The sequence below is a fragment of the Gigantopelta aegis genome, chromosome 2 (assembly GCF_016097555.1).
Source record: "Gigantopelta aegis isolate Gae_Host chromosome 2, Gae_host_genome, whole genome shotgun sequence".
NCBI lineage: Eukaryota > Metazoa > Mollusca > Gastropoda > Neomphalida > Peltospiridae > Gigantopelta > Gigantopelta aegis.
Window position 1 is genome coordinate 8,872,948 of NC_054700.1, and position 25,000 is coordinate 8,897,947.

At 39.0% G+C, this 25,000-nt stretch overlaps 2 protein-coding genes across 2 annotated transcripts in view; one reads left to right on the forward strand and one right to left on the reverse strand.

The window, feature by feature from the left end:
• LOC121376717 overlaps window positions 1-8,063 on the forward strand; it is a 13,147-nt gene extending 5,084 nt beyond the window's left edge. Inside the window, exons 3-5 of the mRNA XM_041504497.1 lie at window positions 1,499-1,614; window positions 5,657-5,747; window positions 7,443-8,063. Coding sequence (XP_041360431.1) covers window positions 1,499-1,614; window positions 5,657-5,747; window positions 7,443-7,590 — 355 coding nt within the window. The 3' untranslated portion in view covers window positions 7,591-8,063. The remainder of the gene's footprint in view (window positions 1-1,498; window positions 1,615-5,656; window positions 5,748-7,442) is intronic.
• A 10,152-nt stretch (window positions 8,064-18,215) lies between these two features.
• The window catches only part of LOC121379522 (putative ammonium transporter 3), a 24,868-nt gene continuing 18,083 nt past the window's right edge, over window positions 18,216-25,000 (reverse strand). Inside the window, exons 5-8 of the mRNA XM_041508169.1 lie at window positions 23,459-23,535; window positions 21,158-21,306; window positions 20,237-20,404; window positions 18,216-18,959 (exon numbers count right to left, since the gene is read on the reverse strand). Of these exons, the coding sequence (XP_041364103.1) occupies window positions 18,639-18,959; window positions 20,237-20,404; window positions 21,158-21,306; window positions 23,459-23,535 (715 nt within the window). The 3' untranslated portion in view covers window positions 18,216-18,638. The remainder of the gene's footprint in view (window positions 18,960-20,236; window positions 20,405-21,157; window positions 21,307-23,458; window positions 23,536-25,000) is intronic.

The following is a 25,000-nucleotide window of genomic DNA, read 5'->3' on the forward strand; positions in this document are numbered from 1 at the left end:
GCTTCCGCCGTGCCTGTATACTAATAGTACATATGGTAGTCCTTCACTTGTAAATAGATATATAATAGTAAATTGATGGATAGGTCTTTTGTTTTGTTGTTTATTTTATATTTATTTCTTGGGGTGTTTGTTTGTTTGTTTTGCTTTTGTTTTAATCATATTGATGTACTTACGTTGTTTGACACCCAATAGCCGATTGTTATTTTTGTGCTGGGGTGTTCAACAAAATAAACATAAAATAAACAATAAAACAAAACCCATAAAAAAAAGAAAAAGAAATACCTACCCAGCAATTTACTATTATATGTTTAACGACAACCAGTTATTCATTGTGGGGTGTTTTGGTGAAGGTCCAGATAAAATGTTAAGTGTGTAATCTTTTAATCTAAAAATGGTATTTTTTCTGGATAAGGTCGGCTTCCTGGAAAACCCGCACATTTTTAAAAGCCTTATGCTAGGCTAGATTACCAACTGTCACGACCGAATTGGCAAACTCGCCGATCGCGCGACGTCTACGATTCTCCAGTGGCTAGTTTGAGCGCTCTTACAACTTGATTTTCGTCGAATACAACTCCTACAACCGATTAGTTAATCTGAGCTCACCCGTCGTGATTCGGGAGTGGGGAAAATTACAACGCAACCGTCGAGTTGGCCAAATTAGTCATGACAGTTGATAGTTTGAGCCCAGCATTAGTAACCAAAGTATCACAATTACCATATACAATATACCCAATACTCCAAGTTTAGGCTTCTTACAAATATTAAAGGGACATACCCTAGTTTCAATCCATGAAAATTAACACTAAGTTTAGTTAATCTACGAACCTGTAACACATTTGGATAAAGTTACAATTGAGTGCAGCATGAGTCTGTGACTTTGAAATGGTGAAATACTCTTTAAAAATAGACTAAAACTCTACTCCATAACTGTTACTTCTCAGACGCACGTGCGTTTTTAAAAATATGAGAAATGCATTTTGTGATATTAAAAACACCAAGATGACCAAAAATACTTCGAATGTACGGAAATTGATAATCTAAACAATAAAATCTAAGTAAAGTATGATTTAAGTTATCAAAAACGGTTATAATAGTGAAAAATATGCGTTTGTGTTTAAAAACTAGGGTATGTCCCTTTAAGACGATCAGAAACACACTGAATATACAGACACTACTATTCTAAATAAGAAAATATATTTAATATGTAAGTTTATTCGTAGAACTATTTTATTAGTCGGAAACATCTTATAATGCAGCAAACACAGGAATGCCCCTTTAAATGAAAATTTTCGTTGTCAACCAGTGCTGATTTGTCGCACGGTAGTTGATAAGGGACAGCACTTTTTAAAACTAATAGTCACATGATCCTCTCGATGGTGTTGTATGTTTCAGAGAATATATTTTGACATGGATATTGTATTGGACTGCATGAATTAATTAATGGTGGTATGCAACCGTAAATATGGCGGTATTTAAAAAAGCCTTCCTTTTCTTTCAGAGATGATTACCTAGGAGACGCTTGTACAGGCACCGATGTCTGCAAAGATATGTTCTTCTCGAAACATCCAAACCCAATTGTATTCCTCAGAAATTACTTTTGTGATAACAGGCAAGGTAAAGTCAACATTATTCATCTTTTCATTATAATGTTATATAGTAAGACCATTATAAAATTAATCCTAAATTTTCAAACTCCCGCACCCCCTTTCCCGGACAATAAAAGCCCGACTCCGGTTTTTTTTTGTTATTTGCTAAAAAAGCGACTTATGTTTGATATTTCCATTGTCCTGAAAATATAAAAGATAAAATTACATTTCATTCCCACCCCTATTTTGCAAAAAAAAAAAAAAAAAAAAAAAAAAAAAAAATAGATGGGCGTCTAGAATTTAAGTTATAATGGACTTGACCATTTCAACACACAACTTCTTGCAATTTGGAGCAATAATTTGAGAAAACATTTTTCTTTTTTAATGAATTGCATTGTTTATTCAGTACCAATCGGTAGAGCGCTCGCCTGATGTGCGGTCGGTCTAGGAACGATCCCCGTCGATGGGCCCATTGAGCTATTTATCGTTCCAGCCAGTGCACCACGACTGATATATCAACGACCGTGGTATGTGCTATCTTATCTGTGGGATGGTGCATATAAAAGATTCCATGCTACAAATGGAAAAATGTAGCGGGTTTCCTCTTTAAGTCTACCTGTCGAGTGCTCACCTGATGTGCTTGCGTCGCAGAATTGAACCACCTCAGAGGATCCATTCAACTGAATGAGTTTTTTTCTCTAGTGTGCACCACAACTGGTCAAAGGCCGTGGTATGTGCTTTCCTGTCTGTGAAAGTGCATATAAAAGATCCCTTGCTGCATTAGTCAGAATTACCAAATGTTTGACATCCAATAGCCGATGATTAATTAATCAATGTGCTCCAGTGGTGTCATTAAACAAAAACAAACTTCTTTAAGACTATATCAAAATTATCAAATGTTTGATATCTAATAGTCGATGATTAATAAATCAGTGTGCTCTAGTGTGTTTTACACATAAAAACTGCTGCCCATGCCAGTTAAATAGTCCGATCATCTCTTCTTTCCTTTTTCAATTTGTTTGTCCGTCTAAATTGCTCCAAATTATATATATATATAATATAAACTGTTGGACCGAGCAGTGTTTTGTTTTAGTTTTGCCTCCAGTTTCTGTCCAGAATGACTTTTATGGAACTTATGGAAATATATTCCAAATTCAGCCTATGTCAAAACCTCACCCCACCCTCTTCTGCCCTGGACTTAATCTCTGGCGAAGTCAGAGACTAGGTACAGGGTGGACGTGCTTAAACATTTAGTGGATATAAACAAGTAAACTGAGTTTGAACTCCCATGCCTAATGTCTTTTCTCATCCCTTTGTTACCGACTATGGAGCTATCCTGTTGTATATAGATATTATTACACGAGCTTGTGTGTCGTACTGATTTTACGAAATGAGTGTCAAGATTTTTGTATTGCCCGAGCGAGAGCAAGAGCAATACATGAATCATGACACATGTTTCGTAAAATCAGTACGATTCACACGCGAGTGTAATAATTTCTTTATTATCCACATTATCCATATTATTTGTTTGAATAAAAAGGACTATGTCAAAATGTTTCAAACGTAACTAGAAGGAGATGACAAAATGACGTCATTTTTGGTGAACGATTACACGGAACTTAGACTGGGGAAGCCGTATTATTATCCATATGGTTCAACATAACCGAGTTAATAATAATCATACGAAGCACACGTGTAATAACAAGTGTACTGACGTAATTTTGGGAAGCGACGTCATAACATGACGTTGCGTCCTCAGTCTTAGCTCAGTCTGTGCATTTGAAATATGACGTCATTCCGTCATCTCCTTCAAGTTGTGGCTGAAACATTTTGAGTTGAGTCTTGTTATTCATAAAGAAAACAACAATAATAATATGGATAATAAAGAAATTATTACACTCGCGTCTGAGTCGTACTGATTTTACGAAACTCGTGTCAGGATTCATGTATTACCCTCGCTCTCGCTCGGGCAATACAAAAATCCTGACACTCGTTTCGTAAATCAGTACAACACACAAGCTTGTATAATAATCTCTATTTAAGCTATGACGTCGCTTCCCAAAATGACGTCATGTGTTGTGCATGTGAAATCAGTATGACACACGTGGGTCATACTGATTATATTTCCCTGTATATCTTTAATTATGTGGATAATGAAAAGTTTTACAGTTCTATAATCATCAATGGACTGTTGGGAACAACAAGCTGTACAAAAAGCAGTAACACACTGTAGACGGACAAACAACTTAGCATCATGCAAGTAAGTGAACCCAGTCGGTACCACCAAACAAGGGAGCGGAACGTAGCCCAGTGGTAGAGCGCTCGCCTGATACGCTGTTGGTCCAGGACCAATCCCCATCAGTCAGCCCATCGGGCTATTTCTCGTTCCAGCCAATGCACCACGACTGATATATCAACGACCGTGGTATGTGCTATCTTATCTGTGGGATGGTGCATATAAAAGATTCCATGCTACAAATGGAAAAATGTAGCGGGTTTCCTCTTTAAGTCTACCTGTCGAGTGCTCACCTGATGTGCTTGCGTCGCAGAATTGAACCACCTCAGAGGATCCATTCAACTGAATGAGTTTTTTTCTCTAGTGTGCACCACAACTGGTCAAAGGCCGTGGTATGTGCTTTCCTGTCTGTGAAAGTGCATATAAAAGATCCCTTGCTGCATTAGTCAGAATTACCAAATGTTTGACATCCAATAGCCGATGATTAATTAATCAATGTGCTCCAGTGGTGTCATTAAACAAAAACAAACTTCTTTAAGACTATATCAAAATTATCAAATGTTTGATATCTAATAGTCGATGATTAATAAATCAGTGTGCTCTAGTGTGTTTTACACATAAAAACTGCTGCCCATGCCAGTTAAATAGTCCGATCATCTCTTCTTTCCTTTTTCAATTTGTTTGTCCGTCTAAATTGCTCCAAATTATATATATATATATAATATAAACTGTTGGACCGAGCAGTGTTTTGTTTTAGTTTTGCCTCCAGTTTCTGTCCAGAATGACTTTTATGGAACTTATGGAAATATATTCCAAATTCAGCCTATGTCAAAACCTCACCCCACCCTCTTCTGCCCTGGACTTAATCTCTGGCGAAGTCAGAGACTAGGTACAGGGTGGACGTGCTTAAACATTTAGTGGATATAAACAAGTAAACTGAGTTTGAACTCCCATGCCTAATGTCTTTTCTCATCCCTTTGTTACCGACTATGGAGCTATCCTGTTGTATATAGATATTATTACACGAGCTTGTGTGTCGTACTGATTTTACGAAACGAGTGTCAAGATTTTTGTATTGCCCGAGCGAGAGCAAGAGCAATACATGAATCATGACACATGTTTCGTAAAATCAGTACGATTCACACGCGAGTGTAATAATTTGTTTATTATCCACATTATCCATATTATTTGTTTGAATAAAAAGGACTATGTCAAAATGTTTCAAAAGTAACTAGAAGGAGATGACAAAATGACGTCATTTTTGGTGAACGATTACACGGAACTTAGACTGGGGAAGCCGTATTATTATCCATATGGTTCAACATAACCGAGTTAATAATAATCATACGAAGCACACGTGTAATAACAAGTGTACTGACGTAATTTTGGGAAGCGACGTCATAACATGACGTTGCGTCCCCAGTCTTAGCTCAGTCTGTGCATTTGAAATATGACGTCATTCCGTCATCTCCTTCAAGTTGTGGCTGAAACATTTTGAGTTGAGTCTTGTTATTCATAAAGAAAACAACAATAATAATATGGATAATAAAGAAATTATTACACTCGCGTCTGAGTCGTACTGATTTTACGAAACTCGTGTCAGGATTCATGTATTACCCTCGCTCTCGCTCGGGCAATACAAAAATCCTGACACTCGTTTCGTAAAATCAGTACAACACACAAGCTTGTATAATAATCTCTATTTAAGCTATGACGTCGCTTCCCAAAATGACGTCATGTGTTGTGCATGTGAAATCAGTATGACACACGTGGGTCATACTGATTATATTTCCCTGTATATCTTTAATTATGTGGATAATGAAATGTTTTACAGTTCTAGAATCATCAATGGACTGTTGGGAACAACAAGCTGTACAAAAAGCAGTAACACACTGTAGACGGACAAACAACTTAGCATCATGCAAGTAAGTGAACCCAGTCGGTACCACCAAACAAGGGAGCGGAACGTAGCCCAGTGGTAGAGCGCTCGCCTGATACGCTGTTGGTCCAGGACCAATCCCCATCAGTCAGCCCATCGGGCTATTTCTCGTTCCAGCCAATGCACCACGAATGGTATATCAAAGGCCGTGGTATGTGCTATTCTGTATGTGGGATGGTGTATATAAAATATCGCTTGCTACTTATGGCTAATGTAGCGCATTTCCTCTCCAAGACAGTGTGTCAGAACTACCAAGTGTTCGATATCCAATAGCCGATGATGATTAATAAATCAATGTGCTCAATTGGTATCGTTAAACAAAACAAACTTTAACGTTAAAAACCAAACAGTTGTGTGCGTGTGTGATGATGATCATAATGATGTGTGCGTGCGTGCGTGTGCTTGACATGTTATGTGGATACGATTTGTTTTGAAGTTTTTGTTTCAAAAATGTATTTCCCTTACCTATACCTCGTACTAGCCAAATTTAATTTTGTTTTGTTTTATTTATTTATTATGTTTATTTATTTACTTTTGTTATGTTTTGTGTTAGTGATTTCAGTTTAGCTTGACGTAAAAAGAACAGGACATTTGTCATATTTTTGTTCCCATTTTGTAAAACAACATTGGTTAATATATAAAACTATATTTAAAAATGTCATCTTCTTGTGCAGTTTGATTAGTTTATTCTACTAAGCTCTATATTTGATTATGTTTCTGTTAATAAGTTTGTACTAGTTTGAGATCTTTCATGTATGTTCGCTCCAGCCAGTGCACCACGACTGGTACATCAAAGGCCGTGGTATGTGCTATCCTGTTTATGGGATGGCGCATATAAAAGATCCCTTGCTGCTAATTAATCGAAAAGAGTAGACCATGAAGTGGCGACAGCAGGTTTTGTCTGTCAATATCTGTGTGGTCCGTAATCATATGTCCGACGCAATATAATCGTAAATAAAATGTGTTGAGTGCATTGTTAAATAAAACATTTCCTTCCTTCCTTCCTTTTATGTATGTATGTATATATGTATGTATGTAGAATTAAAAAATACAGACGCTATACTTCAATATGGCTGGATATTGCTGTTTTATTTATTGATCTTTATAATTATTTTTCTTTTTACAAATTACATATAAAATAGAACGTATTTATTGTTTTCAAAACACATTTCTTTTTTATTACGTCAAGCCAAACTGGAAATATTGATAAAAGAAAAAAAAAAGAAATAATAAAAGACCCCCCCCCCCCCCCCCCGACACACTTCAATATTAGTAAGAGCTATTGTCATTAGCAACAAAATAGTTACTTCAATCAAATTCATATCAATGGGCTCTAGTGGTGTCGTTGAACAAAAACAAATTTTTATTTTAGCAGTGATTTCATTTTCATTTCAATTTATGTTCGTGTTTCTATCCAATTAAGGTTCAAGCACTCTGTCCTGGGCACACACCTCAGCTATCTGGGCTGTCTGTCCAGGACAGTGGGTTAGTTGTTAGTGGTTAGTGAGAGAGCGGAGGGTGTTGTGGTCTTACACCTATACCCACTGAGTTGTTAAAACTTGCTCTGGGTGGGAGTCGGTAATGGGCTGCGAACCCTGTACATACCAGCCTTAAGTTCGATGGCTTAACTACGACGCCACCGAGGCCGGTTCTAGCAGTGATACTTGGTTTTGTATTTCAGTGATTACAATTCTTACCGGCCCTGCATTCTCGACTACCTGGCCACCCATTTTGCTGAATGTGGCGACGTTCAAGTAGCATTCATCCGAGAGTTAATCGATGTCATTATTAACCCGACAGAAGAGGATTGCAAAGCGATGGAAGAATAGGGACAAATGTTAATGTGAACGCAGATTATCTTGCACGATCTGGTAGGTCTTCATAGTGTCCTATAGCCCTCCACTGCTGAAGATGGCAACGAGAATCAACTGAATTTATAGCCATTGTAAATACTAGTCTCAGAATACCCAATATCACGACGGAGTTTGACAACTGGCCGATCTCTGGAATTCTACGACTGTCCAGTTGCTAGTCTGGGCGGTCTTACAACTCGATTCTCGTCGTAAATACAGCTCCTACGACCGATTGGTTGTTAATAATCTGAGCGCACCCATCGTAAGTCGGAAGTTACGAAAAATTACAACGTAACCGTCGAGTTGGCCAACGTCGTCGTGACAGTTGATAGTCTGACACTAGCATAACAAATTTATTTGCATTTGCTTAAAGAACGGATATTTGTGTTCAGAGCATTTCTGGGGCCTAATTCATTAAACTTTCGCAACTTTGCGATCTCGCAGTGCAATGCAAAAAGACTTGCAAAGAGGATACTTTGTTGTCTAGCAGAGCCTAAGAGACCTTTGTGAATTAGGCCCCTGGTCACCAGTATTGTGCATATAATGATATTTAGGTAGGTTTGTTTTTGTTTAAAGGGACACGCCCTAGTTGCTAACCATTACGCCGTTGTTTTTCGCTATTTAACCCATTTTTTTTCACAAATAAAATTGCACTTATTATTATTTAGAATATACATTTCCATTCACCTGAAGTGTTTTTTGGTAATCCTGGTAATCCTGATGTTTGTAATACCACAAAATGGATTTTTCGTATTTCATAAAAAGTCACGGGCCTCTGAGAAAACACCGTTGAGCAGACAAGGTCTAATCTATTTTTAGAGGGGATATTCCCATTTCAATGTCACCGTTATCATTTTGGTTCGGTTTGTTTTCTCGTGCACGATTCGCGCAATCAACATCCGATTTGTTGTCGTTTGCTTGTTGTTCATTTGTGAGATTTTTCTTCACAGTTCGTGAACATTTTTATTAACAATAAAGTTCAGACAAGTAAGTATCTCAATATCTCAAGTCTTACAATATCTGGAGAGGGGATACAACCAGGACAGAACAGTTGGAACAAGTCCAAGAGAGGTGAAAGGAACGTACCCCGAGTCTGTGCGAAATTTGTCGTGACGTAGGTATTGTTGTGCTTCGAGCGACATCTACCGGTGACATCAGAATACTAACTTTCAAAATTATTTCAAGCAATTGGGACATGGGGATTCCCATGGTATTTATCGATATAAAACCTGCTTTTTCACTCCATTTGATAAAAACGTGATCTAAGTGTGTTACAGGTTTGTAGATTAACCAAAATTATAATTTATTTTCGCTGGATGAAACTAGGGCGTGCGGCTTTAACAAAACCACAAGAGTACGTTGATTAATTAACTATCGGCTATTCGATGTTAAAATTTGGTAATTCTGACTCGTAGTCATCAGAGGAAACCCACTATATTTTTCTGTTAGCAGCCAGGGATCTTTTGTATGCACTTTCCCACAGACAGGAAAACACACATCACGGCTTTTGACCAGTTTGTGGTGCACTGGTTGGAACGAGAAAATGCAATCAGTTGAATGGATGCCCCAAGGTGAGCGAGCGAGCGCTCAGCCAACTGAGCTAAATCCCGCCCCTTCTAGGTAAGATTTGTTATCAGGATTCTTTCGATCGTTGTAAATCTCAACGACGAAAGCGTTATTCATAAAGAAACCGTATCTATTCATAATCAAAACCGTATCTCCACACAATGCAGAGTAATAATAATGGGAATTTGGCAAAACCTCTCTGAATGTAACAGGTTAAGAAACACCTTATGATTAAAATCAAACCAGTATTACCCGCTGTCGCCACTTCATGGGTTAAAGTTTTCGAAACCAGCTTGGTAAATACCTCTCTGACCTGATAGTACAACAGCCTTTGAACACCAGCTAAGAAACACCTTATGATCCGAGATCAAATCAAACCATTATGTAGAGGAAACCCGCTGTCGCCACTTCATGGGTTACTCTTTTCGATTAGCAGCAAGTAATCTTTTATATGTACTATCCCACAGACCTGATAGTACATACCACAGCCTTTGTTACACCAGCTGTGGAGCACCGACGGGAATCAATCCGAGATCATGTGAGCGCTGACATATAATTAAGGACCACACAGATACTGAGAGAGAAAACCGGCTGTCGCCACTTCATGGGCTACTCTTTTCGATTAGCAGCAAGTGATCTTTTATATGCACTATCCCACAGGCAGGATAGTACATACCATAGACTTTGTTACACCAGTTGCGGAGCACTGGCTGGAACTAGAAATAACCCAATGGACCCACCGACGGGAATCGATCCTAGATCATGCGAGCGCTGTACCACTGAGCTACGTCCTGCCCTATACCTGTAGGCCGTTGTATCTAGCTCATTCGGTCGAGCGCTTGTCTGAGGTCCTTTGGCCACAGGATCGAACCTATTCAGTGGTCCGATTGGTTTTTCTTCCACCCCAATCAGTGCCTCACAACTTGTATATCAAAGGCCATAGTATGTGCTGTCCTGTCTGTGGGTAAATGCATATAAAAGATCCCTTGTTTGTAATAGACCAAAAATGTAGCGGGTTTCTTCTTGAAGACTACGTGTCACAATTACCAAACGCGGGACACCCAGTAGCCGATGATTAATAAATCAATGTGTCGTTAAACAAAACTCTTTAACTTAAAGGGACATTCCTGAGTTTGATGCAATTTGTAAGATGTTATCGACTAACAGACTTTTTAACGATTGTAATTACATATTAAATATTAGTGGCTGTGTATTAAACGTGTTTTTGATCGTTCTAATATTTGTACTAGATTAAATTTCATTTTATTTCCTAAAATATAGTTTTTTCGTACGTACAAAATTATTTGAAGACAAAATCCAGTTTAGATTTCTTACAAATATTAAGACGACTAGAAACACACTGAATATACAGACACTGCTATTCTAAACAAGAAAATATATTTAATATGTAAGTTTAATCGTAGAAATATTTTTATAGTCGGAAACATCTTACAATGCAACAAACTCAGGAATGTCTCTTTAAACTGTGTTATTAAGGTAAACGTAGAGTAGTGTAAGTGGGTTTTACACCCAAACCTGTATAATTATGTCCGTGCTATAAATGTCAGAGCTGATACTGGAATTAAATATAAATTAAATGATAATTTATAACGAAAAGTGGATGCGCATGACATCTGAGTACATATTAAAGTTAACTGTGACGGCAACTAAAAGGTCAACACCGATGTAAACTGTTGGAAAAAGTGGCATAACAAAATATAGGTTGACAACAAAAACATTTGAATCATCCACCAAAAAAAGCCAGAGCAAAGTGTCATATTGTCCTTAGGTACTCAGTCCCATGTAACCGCATATCACACTTAGAAATTATTTTATTTAGTAATGACAATAAGACATAATGCATGACCTCAGCCCCAAGGTCAGCCAGCTAACTATTTGAATGGTTCCCGATGTGGCCATTTGGTTTAACGTGAAGCGCATAAACCAGTCCAGCGGGGTCTGCCTGAACTCTGCCGAGTAGCAAAGACAAGGAATTGAAAACTTATTAAAGGCTTGATCGGTCTGACGTCGACTTACTAAAGGCAAGGTCGCATTATGTGTAACTTATCATCAACTAAAATATATTGTATGGGCCCATGGTGGTGGTTATACGTTCACTTACTGAAGGCAAGGTCGCATTATGTGTAACTTGTCATCAGCTAAAGGCTATTTTATGGGGTGGTGGTTATACGTTCACTTACTGAAGGCAAGGTCGCATTATATGTAACTTGTCATCAGCTAAAGGCTATTTTATGGGGTGGTGGTTATACGTTCACTTACTGAAGGCAAGGTCGCATTATGTGTAACTTGTCATCAGCTAAAGGCTATTTTATGGGGTGGTGGTTAGAAGTTAACTTACTGAAGGCAAGGTCGCATTACGTGTAACTTCTAATCAGCTAAAGGCTATTTTATGGGGTGGTGGTTAGAAGTTAACTTACTGAAGGCAAGGTCGTATTTCGTGTAACGTGTCATCAGCTAAAGGCTATTTTATGTGTGTGTGTGTGTGTGTGTGTGTGTGTGTGTGTGTGTGTGTGTGTAGAATGCTTGAATCGTTAGCAATATCAAGAGATTAAAACTATTATTAAAACAGTGGTTAGTTTGAGGTTGACCTACTGAAGACAAAGTCACATTGTGTGTGACATCTCATCAGCTAAAGGCCATTTTAAGGGCCTGTGATGGTTGTATATGTGTGCGGTTTCGGGGTAACGCGGATTATCTATTTTTGACATATGACCATTTAGCCATAATTCAAGTATATTGCACATACCACAATACTAATAGCAAGTGGATATGTTGAAAGTGTAGTTGGTTGAATAAAGTAATTTTCGGGGAAATAAGGTGTTCCCCACTCTTATCGTGATATAACGTCAGAGGCTTTTTTGATCCTTTGAGATGTAAACACGTCAATATCTACTAAACAAACACATGAAAAATGCAAAATAGAGTTTTGTTCGACATTGCTAGAGTGCACTGATTAATTAATCATCGGCTATTTGCGATCACACATTTGGGTAATTCTGACAGTAGTTTTCAAAGGACATGCTCTAGCAGTAAGTTATTATTTGCACTTTCCCATAGACAGGACAGTATATACCGAGGTCTTTGATATACCTAGTCGTGGACCAAAAAAGGAAATAACAACAAAAATGGATCCATCGAGGAGTTACCCAAGTACCTCAATCTGATTAAAATTAGCTCTACTGGGTCTGCCGGTAGATCTAACATCATTGCATGGACTCCCATGTCCAGGTGACATTTCATCTATAAATAACAATTTAAATATCGACCTGTCATGTCATGTCATAGGGTTTTACGTGCACATTCAGAACAAGCTGTTGTAGCGCACGCCTGTCGGCTCCTCCGTCCATGACAGGAAAGGTTGGGGGGGGGGGGGGGGGGGGGGGAGGGACCGCCTGCACTGGCAGGTGCAAGGGAGCACCAGCAGCCCGATCGAATCGGTAGCAGGCGGGTGGGGGTGGTGGTGGTGGTGGTGCTATGGAATTTTGAATGGAGCCGTTAATGCCAAAGAGAAAGTGGTGCGCAATTTTGATTGAGGAAGTTTGGCGCAATTTTGAACGGTCAATCGAAAGGTAAAAATATCGACCAATTACACTTCGCCTTTTATAGCGTTATTCGGGAGCATACAAATTCTAAAAATACCAGGCTAGATTATTTATGCAATAGGCGAACTTGTTGATCTATGTCAACATTGAAAAAAAACAGGGGGAAAAGTGCAGTAATAAACTCTGGATTGTTTAAAGAGATTTTATCGCTATACCATCACCGTTTGTTTTCGTCTTGAAACGAATTTTATATAAAATTTATATTGAAATTAGTTTTCGGCATACTTCGTAATTCACCCGAATCATTTCGTATACCCTCGGCATAATCCCGAATGTTTTCAATTTCTTTTCAAATCACTGACATGATTTTGCAAGTAAGGTTTTGATTGGTCGAATGAAAGGTCAACTGGACATGAGCTCCGACGGGCTGCTGTTAGATCCACATGTAACAGTGGAGCTAATTTTAATTAGATTGCCAAGTACCTCAGCCGAACGTTCTAACGATTTAGCTAGATTTCGCCCACAAACTAAACATACATATACTCTTCAAAATAAGAAACGCATCGCACATATTGTTTTGTGAACATTAATTTTTAAATAACACAATATTATATGTTTCAATTTAATCTTATTCATTAGCAAGTGCACATGATATCATGCAATTTGACGTCAGCCCGTGGACATTTTTTTTTCACAATATCCAATACTATGGTAACAGAGCTCACATTTTCCACGTACAAAACATGCACGTACAACACGTACATGACCCCTTGACAGAAAACTGATTTACATTCATACATGCATTATCGATAGCTACGCTACGTTATATTGCAATTATGCCCATTGCACTGTTTTACAAAGTGATCTTAGCCCTAAGACAACCGTAAGTGCATAAGATAGTAATGCACTTCAGGTGATCTTAACACTAAGATGGCTTCGTGAAATTGGGCCCCGTCTGACAGAACCACAACGTTACAATGCTATTGGCCGGGTGGAAGACGGTGAGTCGCAGCCAGCAATTGCATGTCTTTTGAACACGTCTCAGGGTACAATAAGTAGGCCTTGGCACCCTTATCAGCGAACTGGAATGTCACGTGATCGCCCTATATCCGATCGTCCAAGAGTTACTACAGCTGCACGCGACCGAGACATACGCTCACGGCATTTACGCGACAGACTGCCAACTGCTTCGTCGTCAACGTCTGCCAAACCTGGGTTGCGCAGAATATCGGACCAGACCGTAAGGAGCCGTTTACGTGAGTCGAATATTAAGTGTCCACGACCTTGCCCTTGACACGGTAGCTTAATCCTTTTGAGTTGATAGACCTTTTGAGTTCAAGTGATGATCGGATCATGTTATGCGAGTGTCAAGTTATCTACTCTGGTATAAAGCTATATTTTGATGAAATCATTTGCAATGTTGTCCCAATATATAGAGGATACTCCTCGAGTGTCTTGTGATGTCATAATTTATCATCCATTAAAGGCTTTTGTAGGAGATGTCGCTGGCACTATAATTTGCGATATCTCCTGCGATATTCTCCTAGGAGATATCGTTTCTTATAATCTTGATTGGTCAAATTTTAATTACAAGACAATATTTTGTTACGTCACTGTATGGTTCAGCGCTAAACATATATTAGTGACCTCACGCGACTGTCGTTTTGCTAATTAATGCTGCCAAATATAGTGACTTCTTCTTCTTCTTTGCGTTCGCTGACTACACTTCTAAATTTGATCGTACGATGAAGAGCATCGTCCTCTTTAGGTCCTCCTTGTTGCCATAGAGCTTGGTAGCAAGAGATTCTTGGTGAGGCCAGAATCTGATTTCCTCCCTGATCTTCTGCTGCTGCGGACATCTCTGGAGGATGTGCTCTGTTGTCTGATCTTCTTGACCGCATATGCATATAGGCGAGGAGGCAAGGCGGAACTTCCTGTGCATGTGTGAGTTTAGCCTGTTATGTCCAGTGCGGAGACGAAAGAGTGTGACCTGCTGCTGTCTAGTTAGGAGAGGGTAGCTGTCTTTGTTTTTTGGTGATCTCATGATTGCTTTTATGATGTGTTTTTTTCTCTTGGAATTCGATGTTGTTGCACTGCTGTTCTTTGCTTGCTCCTTTTTTTGCCAACGTGTTCACTTTCTCATTTCCTAGGATACCACAATGGGCTGGTATCCATTGAAGGACCACCTGTCTGTTTTTGGGGACTATAGTGACATTCAACCCACATTACTGACATTGTTTACAATTGTCGCAAATGAAAATTATGATATCACAAGACACTCGGGATTATCCTCTATATATTTGGCAGCGGTAGACTCGTTAACGAGCAGAACGGCAGTGGCGTGACGTCACTAATGATAGGTGTAGCGCAAACAAACATATAGTGACGTAACAAAATATTGTCTTATGATTAAAATTTGACCAATCAAGATTATAAGAAGCGATATCTCCTATGAGAATATTGCAGGAGATAGCACAAATTATAGTGCCAGCGATATCTCCTACAAAAGCCTTTAATGGATGATAAATACTAGTTATGCGTTTTTTGTTTGTTTTTTTTTTTTTTTTTTTTTTTTTTTTTTTTTTTTTTTTGTGGTTTTTGATTTGTGGGTTTAAAAAAAAAAAAAAAAATAAATATTGTATTGGATCATTTCTTACTTCCACTAACGTGCCTTCAAACCTGGCATAATAAAATGGTTTAATTCTGACAGAAGGAAAAGAATAAAAAAAAATTGATAAATAATATGTTCTGAACTCCGTTTGTATCATAAAATGTCCTGACTTTTATAATAATATGCCTACCACACGCAATGTAACAATAGCAGGCGATATTACAGAGCTGCTTTGTCATAGTGTATCGATTGTAGATCAGAAAATGGTTATCTAATCTGGATAAAATACGCTAACATGCTTCGCTTACACGCAATGCGGTTTAATCAAACAAAGGATTTCGGGTAGATCAGGCGAATATCTATTTAAATGAATTAATAAAACTGGCAGAGGAAGCACAACACTGAACTTTATTGGAAAGGAAAGGAATCGAAAGTTTAATTAACGACAGCTGAGCACCTTTTCAACTGCGACCATTGTGTTTGTAACATATGGTTCTTTCGACATTTGGTTGACAGAGAGAGAGAGAGAGAGAGAGAGAGAGAGAGAGAGAGAGAGAGAGAGAGAGAGAGAGAGAGAGAGAGAGAGAGAGAGAGAGAGAGAGAGAGATAGAGAGAGGAGAGAGAGAGAGAGAGACGAGCGATGGAGGGAGGAGGGGAGAACGAGAGAGGAGAGAGGAGAAGAGAGGGAGAGAGAGAGGGAGAGAGAGAGAGAGAGAGAGAGAGAGAGAGAGAGAGAGAGAGAGAGAGAGAGAGAGAGAGAGAGAGAGAGAGAGAGAGAGAGAGAGAGAGAGAGAGAGAGAGAGAGAGAGAGAGAGAGAGAGAGAGAGAGAGACACACAGACAGACAGACAGAGATTAATTCGTTAAATAGGCAATTGGAGTAAAATACAATTTCTACATGTTACCGCATACAAATGGCTAAATCACAAGATGGGGCGGGACGTAGTCCAGTGGTAAGCGCTCGCTTGACGAGAGGTCGGTTTTGGATCGATCCTCGTCGGTGGGCCCAGAGGACTATTTCTCGTTCCAGCCAGAGCACCACGACTGGTATATCAAAGGCCGGTATGTGCTATCCTGTCTGTGAGATGGGTCATATAAAATATTCCTTGCTACTAATGTAAACATGTAGCGAGTTTCCTCTCTAAGAATATTATGTCAAAATTACCAAATGTTTGACATCCAATAGCCGATGATTTATATATCAATGTGCTCTAGTGGTGTCGTTAAACAAAGCAAAAATCAACAGATCGTACGGTTATCTTAGTTCATGTTACCAATGCCTTAAATGAGATTTGATATAGCTTCACATTCAGTGAGAAAATTTGACTTGCGTTCACCAAAAAAAAGTCAGAATAAGTCAACGTTAGGGGGACATATTAAGATTTTTCTAATTTCATTCCCAGGCAACAGCTAACACTATTAATTATACTCAACATAATTACTGAAGGGCCAGTAAGCTTTTTGTTAATGTTTTGCCAGTGACATATTATTTTAGCAATTTTGGTCACAACCAATGTATGTTTTAATTAAATGTTTGCCCGTGATATACGTAAACGATATTTGACAATGTGAATTTTTTTCCCGTACATTTATGTAAGCTACTGAAATGCGCATTCCGCTAGGATTCGTTACACCTTCAAGAGCGTAGGAAGATGCCAAAAAAGTGTGTGTGTGTGTGGGGGGGGGGGGGGGGGGGGGGGGGAAGGGGGCACACTTTTATATTTACACACTTTTACACTATTATAAAGCAAATATAAAGCAAAATATCTTAAAAGTGTGGGGGGGGGGGAGGTGGGACATGCCCTCTCCCCCCCCTGCTTCCTACGCCAGTGACCTTGGTTCGTAACAATCTTTGTCATTTTGTTTAAATCATTAAGTTTAAGAATATGCCGCAAAGTCGACATCTTACAACGGAAGAAGATGTATTTGTTTGGCTATAATTAAAGAAAAATGTTAAAAATATTTATTAGCCCTTAATTAAGTTTATTGAGTATATCGTCGTGCAATATTTGTCTTCATTCAACTGATTTCCATATTGATGTACATACCTTGTTTGACACCCAACAGCTGATCTCTATTTTTGTGCTGGGGTGTCGTTGAACATTCATTCATTCATTCATTCATTCATTCATTCATTCATTCATTCTTACCTACCGAACATCGTGATTGTTGAATAAAAGTAAAACTAACAGCGAAGAGAAACAACGGTTTTATTTTGTTTGACATCATTTAATATTGGACACACGATAACAAAAACAATACCTGCCATTTTAATTTGTTAAAGCGACTGGCCCTAGGTGTTAAACACTACGGCATAGTTTTCGCAAAAGAGCAGTTGTGTTGTCGTTTTAAAAAACCATATATTTTTCTACAGAGAAAAACAAGTATTCTGAGAATACTACTAAAACAATACATATTCCCTACCGGTCCCAATATATCTCCTAAATTCAAAGGCGATAACTCTGTCAAAAATGAATAAATCGCCATGAAAGTCAAACTTGATATGTAACAGTACATGGTAAAGCTATATACAAAAGTTAATAACAATATCTTCAGACATTGTAAAACAACAGAATAGAATAGATGTTTAACGACATCCCAGCACGAACAATACATCGGCTAATGGGTGTCAAACTATGGTATTTTAAAACAAATTCAGGAAAACAAATTGTCGTATCTCCTAAGTTTAAGTGCTATAACTCTGTCAAAAATGAGTAAATCGCCATGAAAGTCAAACTTGATATGTAACAGTATATGATAAAGCTATACACATTTGTAGCTCAATATCTCATGCCGTTGTTAAAAAATATGTTGGACAGACAGACGGATGTGTAGGGACAGACACAGAGACAGAGGCAGAGACAGAGACAGACAGACATACAGACAGAAGGACGGAGATGAAACCTATAGTCCCCTTCGTTCGGACCGGTAGAGGACTAAAAACATAAAACATAAAAGAAACTGCCATCTATAGGAAATGCGCACATTACGTATAGGCGGTATAACAGTGAATGAATATGCACTTGATATGAAATAAATATTATTTCAACCGTTTTTGACGCAATACAATGACATCATGAATAATACACAGTACATCACTGTAGATGAAATGTTATATCCAAATAAGGTTCAAGCACGCGGTCCTGGGTACCTAAAATGACAAATATTCTCCTATATTGACGTTGACGTGTTACAGCCCAACCGAATATTTAGACACGTATAATAACGTCGCTACAACAAATCAATTTCCGGTTGTTTCGTTTTCTCTCTCTTAAATAGTTACTTTTAAGATGGAGACATACTGAACTTTTCTTTTGGCATCATTGACGTTAGCGAAAACACTGACATGAGACCTTTTGCAGTCGAATTTTCTGGATGAACATGATTAGCGACAATGTGTCGTGAGGAAAACAGTATATGTGTGTCTCTGTCTATGTTTTCGTTAGTGTCAGTTCTCGTTGTCGAGTGGTTGTTGTCGTTGTGACTTTCAGAGGAACTGTTGGCCTCATTTCCGAGTTGACCTTGACTGACGTTGTGCTCCACAAGGTCGGCACCCAATGCTTCTTCTTCGGCAGACATGCGCAGCCCAAATGTTTTATCAATAGCCTGAAGGGATAATAGTTTATCAATTATAAATGGCAAAAATAAATAGCATTATATTTGCGATTGTCATTGAGCTACGTTTCAATCAACTAAGTCAAAGCAACCTAAATAGCTATACTTCAATTTTGGTGAACCGTTCAAAATTATGCGTCAAACCTATCTTTAAGGAGTTACGCAACAATTTCTAATTGGCCTTAATTCCAAGGAACATTTAGCAAATTCAATAGTACCACAACCAACCCCCTCGCCCGCTTCCGATCCAGGTCGGGCTGCGTGTGCGCCCTTGCCCATGCCAGCGCGGGCAATCCCCTCTCCCACTCCCCGACCCTTTCCTGTCCTGGACAGTGGAGCCGGCAAGAGCCGACAACTGCGCCCATGACAGGCGTGCGCTACAACAGCTTGTTCTGAATGTGCACGTTATATCCTGACTTGACCTGACCTGATCTGACCTGACGAATGTCATCGTTAGGTCTAAAACAAATTGTGTTTCCGGGAACATGCCCCCAAAAACATTAGGTATGGTTAGTCGGCTATGTTTTTCTTTAACTACATTTTTACTCTTTTACCGAAACAGTCAAACAAACAAGTACAATTAAAAACATTAGGGCCGCCCTATTTTTTCAAGTAGGGTCCCGTTCCCAAAACACATTTATTTTTTAAACGCCCTACGCAGGGGCGTATGCCTGGAAACACTAAGTGTCTAACAGACACATGAGTAATGCTACAGTTGTATGTATTCTTTACAAAAAAAAAAGATTCAGAAGCAATTTAAACATATTTTCCAACTAAAACATATTTTTTGGTGCTTGCTCTTGTAAATATAATACGCCACAGATAGTGTTATTTTCAGTGGCCGATTTGGAATTGACAGCTAGGTCATCATCACGAAGCAGCAGTCAATCAATTGTCTTTAAACTGATGGGCAACATATATGGGGTATCGACCTTTCATACTAGAAACAGTGACAAATTGTACGTCATTGAGTGTGTAATATACATTTTGGGCTTACCAGTTAAATTATCAGAAAAAACCCCCACCTTCATATTTAAATATATACAGTTTATATATATATTATATAGGCTTTACTCAAACCAACTCTGGTCATTGCCAAATTAGCAATTTGCTAATTTTTATACAAAGTAGCTGATAACATTTTCTTTAAATTAGCAACTTTTGAATAATTTTCAAGGAAATACTCTACATAGGTGAGCTCTGCAAATTCCTGTAAAATTTTCTGAATTCCCATAGAATTGCCCGAAACGCTAACAGTACATACTTACAATAAGCTGGACGTATGTCAACAACATTGACCAAGCCAACAGACACACACAGGCCAGTAGCTGAACTCCCAGCATGTACCCACCACCTCCGTGAAACAGGCCACTACGGCCCTGGGTCAAATTCTCGAATGGATCTTTATCGGCAAAGAACCCTACGGCAAGAAGGCCCTGACGAAAGAAGAAATAAAGAGATGTGTATCTATAGTTACAAACCAGTGATCGATACGACCGTCTGTCTGTCCGTACAACCGTCCGTTCAAGACCCACTTGCTCATCCATCCAATGTTCATATTCGTTAGTCCTTTCATGCACCCATACACCCATACCTTCGTCTTAACATCCATCCAAAAAGAAACATCTAACCATATGTGCATGTATCCATCGATCCATCGATCCGTCCATCCATCTATCCATCCATCGAGCAATACATCCATCCATCTATCTATCTATCTATCTATCTATCTATCTATCTATCTATCTATCCATCCATCCACCCATCCATCCCTCCATCGACCCATCCATCCATCTATCCTTACATCTATCCGCCCATCCATCCCTCCATCCACCCTTCCCTCCATCCGCCCATCTGTCAATCCATCCATCCTGGCATCCATCCATCCATCCACCTACCCAAGGTGTAAACCACTTGCACCGACCAGTGATCCATAACTGGTTCAACAAAGGCCATGGTTTGTGCTATCCTGCCTGTGGGAAGCGCAAATAAAAGATCCCTTGCTGCCTGTCGCAAAAGAGTAGCCTATGTGGCGACAGCGGGTTTCCTCTAAAAAAAAAAAAAATCTGACGCCATATAACCGTAAATAAAATGTGTTAAATGCGTCGTTAAATAAAACACTTCTTTCTTTCTTTCTTTTTCCATCCACCTACCCAAGTCCAAACCCACAAGCGTGTCACGTCACTTACCCATATACCGGAAGCAGCGTGCACTGCAACGGCATCGACGGGGTCGTCGATCTTACAGTACAGCATCAGCGCGGAGGCGAATAAGGCCACAAAGGCGCCCACTGTGCCGATTATTGCAGCCTCCCAAGACCGGACCACAGCACAGCTAGCTGTGAAATATAGTTAGAGACACTACTACAGCACCTTTCAAATCAGTTAGATACACCACTATAGGGTGTATACTCCCAAATCAAATCCCATGGACGACAATAGTAACATATGCGGCTAAAATTCCTACCTGCAGCGTATCAATCGACATAAACGCCACGGATATAAATACTACCACCCCTTACCCTTAAAGTGAATAAAAAAATTGGGGGTCAAGCTACTCATTTCTGGGATAACGGGTACCGCCTATGACTACCCTAGTTCCGCACAAAATTCGAGTACTCTTTTTTACAGGTACCCCATACATGTTTCAAGCACAAGGCTACTTAACACAGTGGTACCAGATGAAATAAAATTGCATACATTTTTTGCCGATATGAAACTATTTTTTTTACAACCAACACACTCAAATTTATCACCAATCACAGGACTTGTGGTGTTCACTTCTCTACCAAAAGTTCGGTGCACCTCGAATTTTGACCCAGCCGGAAGTTAATTGGTTTAGTACTACCTATAGTACCTTTCCTGTCTGTGGATAAGTGCATATAAAAGATCCCTTGCTGCATTAGGAAAAATGTAGCGGGTTTCCTCTAATGACTACGTGTCAGAATTACCAAATGTCTGACATCCAATAGCCGATGATTAATTAATCAATGTGCTCTAGTGGTGTCGTTAAAGAAAACAGACACACAGACAAACAAACAAAAGTACTATAGAACATTGATGAATCGATCATCGACTATTGAAAGTCAAAAATTATGGTAACTGTGACATATGATTCAGAAGAAACTAGATACATTTCTTCATTATGACAATTGTGACATATGATTCAGAAGAAACTAGCTACATTTCTTCATTATTTCACTTGTGACATATGATTCAGAAGAAACTAGTTACATTTCTTCATTATTTCAATTGTGACATATAATTCAGAAGAAACTAGTTATATTTCTTCATTATTTCAATTGTGACATACAATTCAGAAGAAACTAGCTACATTTCTTCATTATTTCATTTGTGACATATAATTCAGAAGAAACTAGCTACATTTCTTCATTATTTCAATTGTGACATATCATTCAGAATAAACTAGTTACATTTCTTCATTATTTCAATTGTGACATATGATTCAGAATAAACTAGCTACATTTCTTCATTATGGCAATTGTGACATATGATTCAGACGAAACTAGCTACATTTCTTTATTATGGCAATTGTGACATATGATTCAGACGAAACTAGCTACATTTCTTCATTATTTCAATTGTGACATATAATTCAGAAGAAACTAGTTACATTTCTTCATTATTTCAATTGTGACATATAATTCAGAATAAACTAGCTACATTTCTTTATTATTTCAATTGTGACATATAATTCAGAATAAATTAGCTACATTTCTTCCTTACGGTAATTGTGACATATGATTCAGAAGAAACTATCTACATTTCCTGATTAGTATATAATATTATAAAGCCTTGTAAGCGGCAATTGATTTCAGAAAGTGTTTTACCAGCCTCGGTGGTGTCGTAGTTAAGGCTGGTAGGTGCAGGGTTCGCAGCTCGGTACCAGGCTCCCACTCAGAGCGAATTTTAACGACTCAGTGGGTAGGCGTAAGACCACCACACCGAATTCTCTCTCATTAACGACTAACCCACTGTCCTGGACAGACAGCCCAGATAACCGAGGTGTGTGCCCAGGATAGCGTGCTTCAACCTTAATTGGATATAAGCACAAAAATAGATGAAATGAAATTAAATAAAGTCTGCTTCAAACGGCTTTGTTTAGATGGTAGTTTCTTATAAAAACAGAAACAAAAATTAAATTAAATAGAGGATATTTGACGTTTTTTGTCAACTATGATTTATATCTCATCGAGTGAAGTTTGCAATCATATCTCACGAGTCGCGCTTGCACAATTTTCTATTTATTATATAACTTTTGGCAATTTACATTTATTTTTAAAATGCCAGCAGCAAAATAGTTCCGGCTTTCTTATAGTGAAGATAACACTTTCTACAGTGACGATAACACATTTTAGAGTGAAATAGTGAAATGTTCACTCTAAAATGTGTTATCGTTACTGAGTGACTGATAACACTTTTATTTGACTGATATTTGAAGATATTTCACTAAATGTTATATAATAATACCTGTTATTGCAACCAAAGACCCAAGAATAGCGTTTACAATGTAGGACGGTTTATAGATTTTCTTGTTTACCACAAAGCTGAAAAGAAAATAATATCCAAGAATTAGTTCCCAAGTGGAATCATTTATACAATTGTTTTACCAAAACGTTAAAAAATAAATATATCCAAGAACAGAGTTTACAACGTACCATAGCTTATGGAAGATATCCATGAATAGAGTTTACAATGTACGATGGTTTAGAGGATTTTGTTTTGTTTATTTTGTGAAGAACGAAACCCAAACGATTGTAGACACTATCATGGCTTATACAATTTACTTTTGCAAATACGTGTACAATAATATACTCTGCCAAAAAAGAAACGCATAGGCGAAATATTCATGGGATTATCTCTTTAATACAAAGTAGCATAATTTCGTTATTTATGATCATATCACAGTCAAATTTGACATGAGAATGTGACAATGTTCTTGCTATGGACTGACGGCAGTGGAGGCGTTTTCGTCACCAAACAGCGTCGCACGAGGGCGCTGAAATCAGTACCTTGTATGGCCACCAGTAGCAGCAATCACTGCGCGATATCTCCTTGGCAGAGACTGAATGAGTCTCTGAATCCGGGCACGTGGAATCCTAGCCCATTCTTCCTGCTGTGCATGTGACCGTTGCGGAAGCGTCTGAGGCTCCGGGTCACGCTGGCGTACACGTCTGTCCGGTTCATCCCATAGATGTTCAATGGGGTTGAGATCTGGCGCTCTTGATGGCCATGGCAGCACATTAATGTTCTCATTCTGTAGGAAATCCATTGTTACACGTGCCTTATGTGGCCTGGCATTGTCATGCTGAAACAGTTCTCTCTGTCGATCCAAAATGGGAAGCAAGTGACGGCGAAGAATTTTATCCCGGTAGCGTACAGCTGTCAGGTTGCCGTGTACGAATACAAGTTCACTTCTGCCGGTGTATGAGATGGCTCCCCACATCATGACACTCCCTCCACTCTGTCAACTTGGGCGACGCAGTTGTTGGCAAAAACGTTCACTGCGGCGTCTGTAAACACGTTGCCGTCCATCACGTCGCTGTCGAAGGAAACGTCGTCGCTGAACTATACTCGCTGCCAGTTTCCCCAAGTTACACCCATGTACATTCGTGCACCAGCGAACACGTAAATGTCGATGTTGACGTCGCAGGACGGGGACAACATACGGTCTCCTAGCCCGTAAACCAGTTTCTCGAAGTCGGTTCCGAATGGTTTGTGCAGACAACCTTCTCAAACCAGATATGCGTCCAGCAGTATTCTTTACTGTGGCAGTTCGGTGACGGAAGTGCAGAACCCGGATGTAGCGATCTTGTAATGCGAGGTCTTCCATTTCTGGGCCGGTCTTCAGCTGATTGAAACTGCTGGTACCTGTCCCAGAGACGTGAAATGGTGCTCTGATGGACGTTCATGTGGCGTGCGACTGTTGACTGCGATTCGCCTAACTTGAGGCGGCCTATTGCAATGTTTCGATTCGGCAGGCTTAGTCTTGTCATCTTGTAACTCGTCTAC